The 11,827-nt window shown below is 47.7% G+C and overlaps 1 protein-coding gene across 1 annotated transcript in view; it reads right to left on the reverse strand.

The window, feature by feature from the left end:
• The window catches only part of canx (calnexin), a 36,700-nt gene extending 27,262 nt beyond the window's left edge, over positions 1 to 9,438 (reverse strand). Inside the window, exons 1-3 of the mRNA XM_055642844.1 lie at positions 9,282 to 9,438; positions 2,007 to 2,156; positions 915 to 988 (exon numbers count right to left, since the gene is read on the reverse strand). Coding sequence (XP_055498819.1) covers positions 915 to 988; positions 2,007 to 2,153 — 221 coding nt within the window. The 5' untranslated portion in view covers positions 2,154 to 2,156; positions 9,282 to 9,438. The remainder of the gene's footprint in view (positions 1 to 914; positions 989 to 2,006; positions 2,157 to 9,281) is intronic.
• Positions 9,439 to 11,827: the final 2,389 nt, after the last annotated feature.

The following is an 11,827-nucleotide window of genomic DNA, read 5'->3' on the forward strand; positions in this document are numbered from 1 at the left end:
CTTTTTACCCCAAGAACCCTTATTTGCTTAAGTGCACCTTCCATCACCCCCAGTTTAAATTCCATTTCAAATATTTTTGGAGGACCAGGAAACCAAGCAAGAGTTACTCCAGGGATTGACTCCAGCTCCAGGGAGCGATTCTGTGTTGGGTTTCAGCGGGAGCGGCGAGGCGGCCGGACAGCAATGGCAGTCATATCTCCCACAATGCAAAGGGAGGGAGAGTGCCCGGCGCCGACCAGTTGCTATGGCAGTGCGCATGTGCAGGGCGGCCGATGATGTGCTGGCCGAGGTCGCGTGCATGTGCAGGGGGAGAATGTGCTGGCTGTGGCAGTGCGCATGTGCAGGGGGAGGATGTGCAGTGAGCGCATGTGCAGGCCGTGGCAGTGCGCATGTGCAGAGCAGCCGAGGATGTGCTGGCCAGGGCAGTGTCCACGTGCAAGGCGGCCGGCCGTGCCGGCGGATGAGGAGCGGCTGGAGAGCGCAGCCCACACACGGATGGCGGGCAGAGACGGAGAGTGATAGAGAGGGGGGTCCGGTCATAGTTGAACGGTAGGTGTCCTGGTGCTTGCCAAGCCGGGCAAAATGACATGGATTTTAGGTTGCCCGGCGGGACTTTAGGTGGCCATCGGCCACCGTTAATTTCGAGCCCTTGGTTGGGGGTGAGATAAAAAGCTGAAAGATAGATGATGTGGCATGAATAAATTGGGTCGAAGGGCACGTTTCCGTACTATATGCCTCTATGGTTCACATCTTTAATAGAGCTTGTTCATTTTGAATAAAAGCTAATTTGTAATAATCCAAATCTTTGCTATAGTTTTTAGCTGAGTTTAGGGATACAGCATGGAAACAGGCCCTTCAGTCCATCTAGTCCACGCCGACCACTGGTATCTAAGATCCATCCAGGCGATCCTTACCCTTCTAGAGTGCCTTTATCAAATGATTCCGCAAAATGTGCTCGTCCAATTGGAACAGGGGCCTTGTAAGTGACCTGTAAGGCAACAGTAAAATGTTAGAAAAATACACTTTAGTAACTTATCGTTTACCAAGTACAGGTCCCCCACCATAGCCTCGGCAGATTATCTATTTTGCAGGAATGCGAGAGAAGTTAATCAGCCTCTTTGTGATGCAAGATGTTGATTATTTAATTTAGTTTATTGTCACGGGTGCAGAGGTACAGTGAAAAGCTTTTATGTTGTGGTAAGGCTATACATGATTACAATCAAGCCTTCCAAAGATCCGAGATAAAGGGAATAACGTTTAGTGCAAGACAAATCCCAGTAACGTCTGTGTATAGATAGTCCAAGGGTCTCCAATGAGGTAGATAATAGCTTAGGACCGCTCTCTAGTTGGTGATTAGATGGTTCAGTTGCACATTGGCCTTCATCAGAGTATTGTGTATAAAAGTTGGGAGGTCATGTTGCAGTTGTATAAGACATTGGTGAGGTCACATTTAGAGTAGTTCAGTTTGGATCACCATGTTATAGGAAAATTGTTATAAAGCTGGAAAGGGTACAGACAAGATTTACAAGGACTCAACGGCATGAGTTATAGGAAGAGATTGAGCAGGGTACGACTTCCTTAGAGCGCAGAAGGATGAGGGGTGATCTTATAGAGGTGTACAAAATCATAAGAGGGACAGAGAAGGTAAATGCACAGAGTCTCTTGTCCAGAATAGGGAAAATTGAGAACAAGAGGGGCACAGGGGGGGGGGGGGGGGGGGGGGGGGGGGGGGGGGGGGGGGGGGGGGGGGGGGGAGATAGGAACCTGAAGGGCAACTTTCTTTTTTACACAAATATGGATATATGGAACAAGCTGCCGGAGGAGGTAGATGTGGTAGCTACTATCACAACATTTAAGAGACATTTGGACATGTACAAGGATAGGAACAGTTTAGAGGGATATGGATTAAATACAGGCAGATAGGACTAGCGTTGATGGATGTGAGTTAGTTCGTCCGACGCATCTCATGTTCCCTTTACAGCACGGGTGGGAGGGGTGGGGCTCACCTTAGGAGCGGGTGGAGTGCTGGGCTCAGACTCGCTCTCCACTGGGCTCTCATCATCCTCATCCTCAACCAAGTCGTCTTCATCTTCAGCACGGATCACAGCTGCACCAAACACCAGCACCAGCACCAACCACAGTTTCAGCTCCATGCTCTGAAATAAGCAACAATCCTTCATTTATTTCTGGCTCCTAAAGTCAATTAGTTTTAACTCCTGTTTTGTGATTGCTGACTACTTGTGTTAGAAAGACCCAAATGTAACATGTACTTGAAAAAAAAAATATATATATATATAAGCCCTGCCACAGTTGCCAACCATCTACACTAGTCCTTTTTCCCCTCTGAGGAAGTAGTTTGTTTTACACCAGTTTCTATTCTGCTGAAGTATCCAGGCGAAGGTTTTATCAGAAGGTTTTTTATTGATGCGAAGATCTCTACAGTAGGACTAATGGAGAATTCTCTCAGACCCGACATAAAGACCATAGGCCAAGTGGCTTCCTTGCACAATCTATGATGACAAGGCAATTGTCTGCAAGCCATCAAAAGTAAGATGCAGCATTACCTTTCATTGAGAAATAGTACAGATACTCCCCGACTTGCGCAATGGGTGACTTAAGTAAACTCGCACTTATGAAAACAATCAGTCCCCAGTGCAATTAAGGCAGTTTGCAATTTCCATACGATGAGCACTTATGTTTACATCCGAAACAAGCCGGCTATGGCGGTGGTGCTTACCCAGAAGGACATGCACCACAGAAAGTGCCCCGACGCAACGAGACAGTAATATAATCTGAGTTATTTCAGGCAGCGGATGGGGATGATGATTTTGATTTGTAAAATCAGCGTAGATAAGGGTTCACGGAAAGCAACCCTTGCTCAAGTCTGGGAGTGCCTGTACGTGTATTTAAAGACGTGTAGCAAGAACAGCAGTTATGAAGCTGTGGGAACAAAGTGTCTTTCTGAAATAAAAGATGATTAAAATCTCCATTCACTCCCAGAATACATGTGAGACTTTAGACATAAAGCACAGAAACAGGACCATTAGCCCACCGAGTCCAGCAATCCCTGTACATCAGCACTATCCTACATACTGGGGACAGTTCACAATTTTTACCAAAGCCAATGAACCTACAAACCTGTACATCTTTGGAATGTGGGAGGGAATGGGAGAACCCGAAGAAAACCCATGTGGTCACAGGGAAAACGTACAAACAGCACCCATGGTCAGTATCGAGCCTAGGTTTTTGACGCTGTAAAGCAGCTACTCCCCCACTGCACCACCCTTACCAGTTGGAATTGACGAAGAGGAATTTCTAATTAAAAAATCTTTCCTAATTCAAATGCAGGTTTTATTGTAAATCCAACTACTAGAAAAATGAGGAAATTCAGTTTCTTGGCATAAACATTACGAATGATCTGTCGTGGACCAACCACGTTGATGTAACATCCAAGGCAGCACACCAACATGTCTACTTCCTCAGGAGACAAACTTTGACCGTAGAAAGCATACTGTCGGGTTGCTTCTCAGCTTGCTCTGGGAACAGCTCTTCCTAAGACTGCAAGAAATCGCAGAGTTGAGAATGGGGCCCAGTCCATCACACAGACCAGACTCCCCACCACCAACTCCATTTCACTGCCTTGGGAAAGCAGCCAAAACAATCGAAGACTTCTCCCACGCCGGTCATTCCTTCTTCTCCCACTACCATCCGGCAGAGGGCACAGAAGCTTTGTCCGGATTAAAGGAGGCGCTAGCTGCTGGAATTCGATGGTGGACCCGTGCCTTTGTAAACATGACAAGCATCCTATTGGTTTGGGAAGACACTTGCTCAAGACCGTAAAAAAATTGCAGCAAGTCATGGATACAGCCTGGGCAATAACACGGACCATCAAAGGGGCTGTACGGTGGCGTAGTGGTAGAGCTGCTGCCTTACAGCAGCAGAGACCCGGGTTCGATCCTGACTATGGGTACTGTCTCCCTTTGACCGCGTGGGTTTTCTCTGTGTACTCCAGTTTCCTCCAACATTCCAAAGACATACAGGTTTGTAGGTTGGCTTTATTAAAAATTGTAAAATGTCCATAGTGTGTAGGATAGTGCTAGCGTACTGAATGATGGCTGGTTTGGTGGGCCTCTTTCCACATTGTATCGCAAGTCTAAAGAACAGAGTCCCCACTATCGACCATCTACACTTCACGTTTCCTTGGGAAAGCAGCCAACATAATCAAGGACCACTCACACCCTGGTCTTCTCTTCTCACTACCAAACAGAAGATACAAAACCTTCAAAAGCAATAGTTGCATTCCCAAGAAAGCTCATGTTATAGAAAATTACGCTGGAAAAACAATTGGGTCAATGGGGCTAGAGAATGTCAGACTTGTAATAAAACTTTTTGTCCTCTGTGAGATTTAAAAAAAGGCTATTAGTTAATTTGTGTTACTGCAACTCTAAAGGTGGTGTGTTACACTGTATAATTGAGCATGGTTGCACAAGTGTTGATAAATGCGAATGCTTGCCCATCTCCATGGCCTTCCACCATTAAAGTAGCAGATGTGTTCTTTAGAGACAATGGTATCCGATTACTCCCAGTAGGATTTATAGAAATGATATTTTCCCTTTACTTTTTTTGCAAAAGACTTTCTGCTTGACAATTTCCAAAGTAACGTTTAAATTGCTCATAAGTTATAGGACCAGAATTACACCATTCAGCACATCAAGTCTACGACACTATTCAATCATGGCTAATCTGTCTTTCACTCTCAACCCTATTCTCCTGCCTTCTCCCCATAACACCCGACACCGTAGTAATCAAGTATGTGTCAATCTTCATCTTACAAATACCCATTGACTTGGCCTCCACAGCCTTCTGTGGCAATGAATTCCATAGTTCGCACAACTGAAAAATTCTTCCTTGTCTCCTTTCTAAAGGTCTTCCCTTTTATTCTGAGACTACGCCCTTTGGTCCTAGACTCTCCCACTAGTGGAAACATCCTCTCAGCATCCACTCTATCCAGGCCTTTCACTATTTGTTAAGTTTCAATGAGACTCTCCCTCATTCTTCGAAACTCCAGCAAGTACAGGCCCAGTGCTGTCATACACTCATTATATGAGCGGGCATCTTATAGAAACTTACAAAATTCTTAAGGGGTTGGACAGGCTAGATGCAGGAAGATTGTTCCCGATGTTGGGGAAGTCCAGAACAAGGGGTCAGTTTAAGGATAAGGGGGAAATCTTTTAGGACCGAGATGAGGAAAACATTTTTCACACAGAGAGTGATGAATCTCTGGAATTCTCTGCCACAGAAGGTAGTTGAGGCCAGTTCATAGGCTATATTTAAGAGGGAGCTAGATGTGGCCCTTGTTGCTAAAGGGATCAGGGGGTATGGAGAGAAGGCAGGTACAGGATACCGAGTTGGATGATCAGCCATGATCATATTGAATCGCGGTGCAGGCTCGAAGGGGCGAATGGCCTACTCCTGCACCTATATTCTATGTTTCTATGTTGTGACCTGTGGACGACATAACTGGGCGGCACGGCAGCAATCCAACATTATCTTGCCGACCTACAAGAGCCAGCTCCTGAAACCAAAATGCAGATTTGCCTCGGACTGACGCCAGTATCTGAAGCTTGATTTAATATCCTGAAAATTATAACCATGATGTACAGGATACTGAGTTGGATGATCAGCCATGATCATATTGAATGGCGGTGCTGGCTCGAAGGGCCGAATGGCCTACTCCTGCACCTATTTTCTATTGTCTATATGTTAACCCAGTCACCTAGTTAACCTAAAGTTACTAGGTTTAGGTTTATTATTGCCAAGTGTACCTACAATACTTAGTCTGCAACACATCTACCAGTAAAGCGAGTTTCTCCACATTCATATAATTGAACACTTATTCTGGTTGAAGTCTCAGCCATTTCTTTTCTGCAACAAGAGAAATGAGGCATGTTTCCAGCAACTACATCTGCTCTGGTCAAGAAACAGCCTGAAAACAGCCTTCGGGCTACTCCTCCTTTTCCCTTTCTTGTCCCCACCCACCCCCGCCCCCGATCAGTCTGAAGAAGGGTTTCGGCCCGAAACGTTGCCTATTTCCTTCGCTCCATAGATGCTGCTGCACCCGCTGAGTTTCTCCAGCTTTTTTGTGTAGCCTGAAAATCTCTCCACTCTGTTCTCCAAAATTACACACAGCCCAACTGTGGTCTAGCTCCATCCTAGACCACAAGAAATCGCAGAGTTGTTGACGCAGCCCAGACCATCACGCAAACCAACCTCCCTTCCATTGACTCCATCAACACATCATGCTGCCTCGGCAAGGCCACTAGCATAACCAAGGACCAATCATACCCCAGTCACCTCCTCTTCTCCCCTCTCCCATCAGGCAAGAGGCACAAAAGTGCGATAACACACATCTCCAAATTCAGAGAGTTTCATCCAAGCTGTTATCAGGCAACTGAACCGTCCTCTCACCTACTAGAGATCGGCCCTGACCTCCCATCTACCTCATTGGAGACTCTCAGACTATGTTTAATTGGACTTCACCTTATACGGTAATTCCCTTTATCCTGTGCCTGTACACTTTGGACTGCTTGATTGTAATCATGTATAGTCCTGCTGACTGGATAGCACGCAACAAAAAGTTTATCGCTATACCTTGGTACACGTGACAATAAACTAAACTAATCCAGTTGCCGTACTTCAATTGTTGTCCTGGCTTGTGTCTCAGAGACAACATCCACAATATAGCATCAGTCCCACTGGGCTTGCCCCGCAAACTACAAGGAACTGCAGATGCTGCAATGTTGCATAGAACACAAAGTGCTGGAGTAACTCAGTGGGTCAGGCAGCATCTCTGAAGAACATGGATAGGTAACATATCAGATCGGGACCTTTCTTGAAACCCAAAATGTCGCTCGTCTAAGTCCTCCGACTTGCTCCATGGGTCACCCCATTGGTTCCATTATCCCAGTGCCAACAATTTGATTAGGCTTTTGGAAAGGAACCACTCCCGCTGCTCCATGAAGCGACGCTTTCCAAACCCAATTCCTCCAAATAGGAAATTTAGCACAATCGTTTCTTTGAAAGCACTTTTTGTTCTGTCTGACTCAGTGGGACAGTGATAAAGAAATCAGAAAATAAGAAAATTTAGTTACTATTAAATATCACATTTGATTCATGAACATCTAGCCAATATTGGGTTTAAGACCATGTACCATTTAACAATAAAAGAAAGCAACATTAAGTGGACCCTTCAGAAATTTGCCTCATGTGACAAAACGTGCTTTAGCAAAACAAGTTATCTGGGAAATATGACCAAACGCACGGTCAAAGAAGAGGGTTTTAGAAAGGAAGAAAGAGACAGGGAAATTGAGAGGAGAAACCATTGAGCTAAGGAACTGCAGGCATACTGCTTCCGCTGGTAGGTCAGGACCACTCTCTAGTTGGATAAAGGATGGTTCAGTTGCGTATCATCAACTAGAGAACCCAACAGTAAGAACACTGATTTTTTTCAAGTTTAACTCCATTTCCTCATGTCCCCACATCCATTCCTCTGGTTTCACAACTGATGCCTCTTCTCACCATACCTCACAACCTTGTCTCCTTTTCATTTCTGGTCTTTATACCATCTGCCAATCAGCCCCACACTTGTATTCACCTATCACTTCCCACGATTTGTCCTGTCGTACTCCCCCCAATATATATCAGCTTCCCCCCCCCCCCCCCCAATCATTGTGAAGAAGGGTCCTGCACGAAACATAATTTATCCGTGTTCTCCAGAGATGCTGCCTGACCCGCTGAGATACTCCAACACTGGGACTTTTGGGCATGTGAAGACATGGCTAAGGTGAAGTAATTAGGTTTAGGTCTGATGACAAGGCCAGAGCATAGAAATCCCAGTGGGACTGGAGGCACACATCGTGGAAAGTATTAACTTCTCACAACCTGCCCTTTAGGACCAGGAAACACCAAACTTTGTATTTGCTATGCAAATCTGAGGACAGTCAAGTTAATTGAATCGGAAGGGATTATCTGTGAACAGAAACATTTGATAATACTGCCACAAAGTATTTCTAACATCAGAATTGAATTCATTCACAATGTTATATACCTCAGATGGTCATAAAATGCTGAAGTAAATCAGTAGGTCAAGCAACATCGCTGGTTAAAAGGAATAGGTGACGTTTCGGGTTGGAACCCTCTTCAGACTGAAAACCGGTCCTCAGTCTGGAGAAGGGTTCTGACCCAAAACATCACCTATTCCCTTTTTCCAGAGATGCTGCCTGACCCAGAGTTAAGGGGTTGGACAGGCTAGATGCAGGAAGATTGTTCCCGATGTTGGGGAAGTCCAGAAAAAGGGGTCACAGTTTAAGAATAAGGGGGAATTCTTTTAGGACCGAGATGAGGAAAACATTTTTCACACAGAGAGTGGTGAATCTCTGTCTTAGAAGGTAGTTGAGGCCAGTTCAATGGCTATATTTAAGAGGGAGTTAGATGTGGCTAAAGGGATCAGGGGGTATGGAGAGAAGGCAGGTACAGGATACCGAGTTGGATGATCAGCCATGATCATATTGAATGGCGGTGCAGGCTCGAAGGGCCGAATGGCCTACTCCTGCATATATTTTCTATGTTACTCCAGCATCTTGTGTCTATCTGAGGTATAAACCAGGTTCTACAGTTTGTCCCTCCAGATGCTGCCAGGCCCTCAGTTCCTCCACCAGTTATTTTTTTGCTCCAAGTTCCAGCATCTTCATCTCAGAAGAGGGCCCTGATATGAAACATTGCCAATCCGTGTTCTACAGAAATGCTGTCGAGTTACAATAGGAGCTTCGTGGTTTCTCGCACAGTTATTCGTCACATTTTGCAAAGATAACAGATCAGTAATTTAAAAGATAATTACAACCCATCCCAGACATGTTGCAACAAATAATTTTCGTAATAGACCACAATATTTCATACATAGACACACCCCCATCAAAAGACAACTGCTGCAATGAAAGTAGACCGTGGAAGGTGAGGATTGAAGCCTGGTTTTGGCCCAAGTAAACCACATGCTGGATTATCCACCAAGCCTTCATAATCAAGAGGCCTGCTGTACAAGTGGGATCGTGACAAGCCTGCACTGCGCCGACCTGCCTCACGGTCACGGACAGACCGGGCAGCCCAGGCCGCATGGATCAATCGCGCTGCCCAGAGCGCGGCCCATGACTGGGGAACACGCTGGGGCGGGGGAACCTGACCATTAACCCCCTTAGGGTAAGACCCCACCGGGCGTCTCTACTCACCGTCCGCTCCTGGGTGCTCGCCGCTGCTCCACTCACGTGACCCTGGGAAGCCGCCGCCACCTGCAGCCCAACCCCCCACCCTCACGCCGGCTCATTCCGATTGGCCGGGGCGGCCGGCTGCTGGCGCTCGTACGGCTCTGGTTGGCTGAAGCGGCCGTCACTCAGAATGGTTCCCGCCCACTTGGCTCGGAGCGCGCGCCGCTTCCCTCGTGGAGGCCGCTGATTGGCAGAGCGGCGATGAGGAAGCGGGAGCGAGCCGGCAGCGTGGGGGGGAGGGGCGGGTAGGAGGGTCAACCACGTGCTCAACCACAGCCAATCAGGAGACGGCTACCATGCCAATGGGAGGAGCGGGAGGGGAAACCGCGTGACCCGACAGCCAATCAAGTGAAGGGACTAGCGGGGAACACGTGGACCTCCAGCCAATGAGGGGGCGGTTACCATGGCAGTGGATGGAGAGGGAGCCAATCGTGAGTCAGCAGTTGTCAGAGGCGGGCTGCAGAATGTGCTAGAAGCGTCAGAATGTGCTAGAAGCGTCAGAATGTGCTAGAAGCGTCAGGAAGGGCGGCCGGCGGCGCATGTGAGTCGCGTTGTGGGGACGGCAATCAAAAACCAGAGGATATAGGTTTAACTTTTTCTATACAGAGGATGGTGGGTATATGGAACGAGCTTCCAGAGGAGAAAGTTGAGGCAGGGACTATAACATTTAGAAAGACAATGTTATAGACAAGAGTAAATTCTAAATTCCCAGTCGAAGTGCCCAGTCGATCCATTCTTTCATCATCTGTCAATCCCGCCATCCTGGGAATTAACCTGGTGAACCTACGCTGCACTCCCTCAATAGCAATAATGTCCTTCCTCAAATTAGGAGACTGCACACAATGCTTCAGGTGTGGTCTCACCAGGGCCCTGTACAACTCAAGTCAAGTCACGTTTATTTGTCACATACAGGCACGGAAATCGCTATCAAAATATGGAGGAGACAGGGGGTACACAATGCCTTGGCGGCTGCGCGCGCATGCGCACACTCACAAACACAAGCGAGGCTTCAGAGGCTCAATCCAGCGCTAAATGCAGCTCAACTCTGCCTGTCTCGCTGGGTTAACCTGCAGCCCTGCCTGCACTGATGGGACACCAGCGCTGGCTGTAAACCTGGGCCATATTTCCCGCGTCCAGGGAGGGCTGTAGGTTAACCTGGCGGGACAGGCGGAGTTGAGCTGGGTTTAGCGCTGCTTCTCTGCGCTGGCTGTGGGCCTGGAGGTACAGCTCCCATCTGACTCCCGACATCTCTGGCCACCCCATGGCATAGGGGGATGGGGGGGGAAGGGGGGGGCACTCGGGTGAGGACGGGGCAGTGCCGGTAAGCCGGCCAGGATCGATCCTGGCTGCAGATGAGGCGCAGGTCTGTGCCACGTCTCCCTCTTCCAATCATCATGTCCCGCCCCCATTGCCTGCTGACTGACGTCTCTCTCGTCCTCGGTCAGCAGTCCCACTCCCACTGTCTCGCGGAAAGCAGAGATTTCACCGGGTTTTAAAATCCGGGATTACAAAAATTGGGGGGGGACGTCCCCCACCTCTCAAAACAGAGGGGGGACGTGTCCCACCTGGCCCCCCAGATTTCTGCCCCTGGTCACATACACATACAAGATATGCAGTGAAATGAAAGTGGCAATGCCTGCAGATTGTGCAAAAAACTACAGAACAGAATAGAACAGAATCTATTTACATTTTAGAAAAACACCCAGCATTTTTAAAAAGACACAACACAACAGTAAATTGGTACAATAAATTAGTCCCTGGTGAGATAAGAGTTTACAGTCCTAATGGCCTGTGGGAAGAAACTACGTCTCACCCTCTCTGTTTTCACAGCATGACAGCGGAGGCGTTTGCTTCACCGTAGCAGCTGGAACAGTACGTTGCTGGGGTAGTAAAGGTCCCTCATTATGTTGCTGGCTCTGGATCTGCACCTCCTGGTGTATAGTTCCCATTAGTGCGTTTGGTCGAACGCACTACTGTCTGCAGAGCCTTCTAGTCGTGGGCACAGGAGTTCTCAAACCAGATTGTGATGTTGCCGGACAAGATGCTTTCTACAGCCCCTGAGTAGAAGCACTGAAGGATCCTCAGAGAGATTCTGAATTTCCTCAGCTGCCTGAGGTGGCAAAGGCCTTGCCTTACTCACCAGTGCGGCAGTGTGTGATGTCCATGTCAGATCCTGATGTGGACTCCCAGGTATTTAAAGCAGCTCACCCTGTCCACAGTAGCCCCATTTATCTACAGTGGCGTATACGTCCTCAGATGTTGTGCCCTTCTAAAGTCCACAATCTGCTCCTTGGTTTTTATGACAATCAAGAGGAGGCTGTTGTCCTGACACCAGAGCGCCAGATCAGTCACCTCCTCCTGGTAGGCCTTCTCATTGTTATCGGAGATCAGGCCCACCACCACAGTGTCATCAGCAAACTTGATTATAAAGTTGGAGCTGAACCTGGCCACACAGTCATGTGTGTACAAGGGAGTACAGTAGGGGGCTGAGAAAGCAACCCTGAGGGGAT

The sequence above is a fragment of the Leucoraja erinacea genome, chromosome 11 (genome assembly GCF_028641065.1).
Source record: "Leucoraja erinacea ecotype New England chromosome 11, Leri_hhj_1, whole genome shotgun sequence".
In the NCBI taxonomy this organism is placed as follows: Eukaryota; Metazoa; Chordata; class Chondrichthyes; order Rajiformes; family Rajidae; genus Leucoraja; species Leucoraja erinaceus.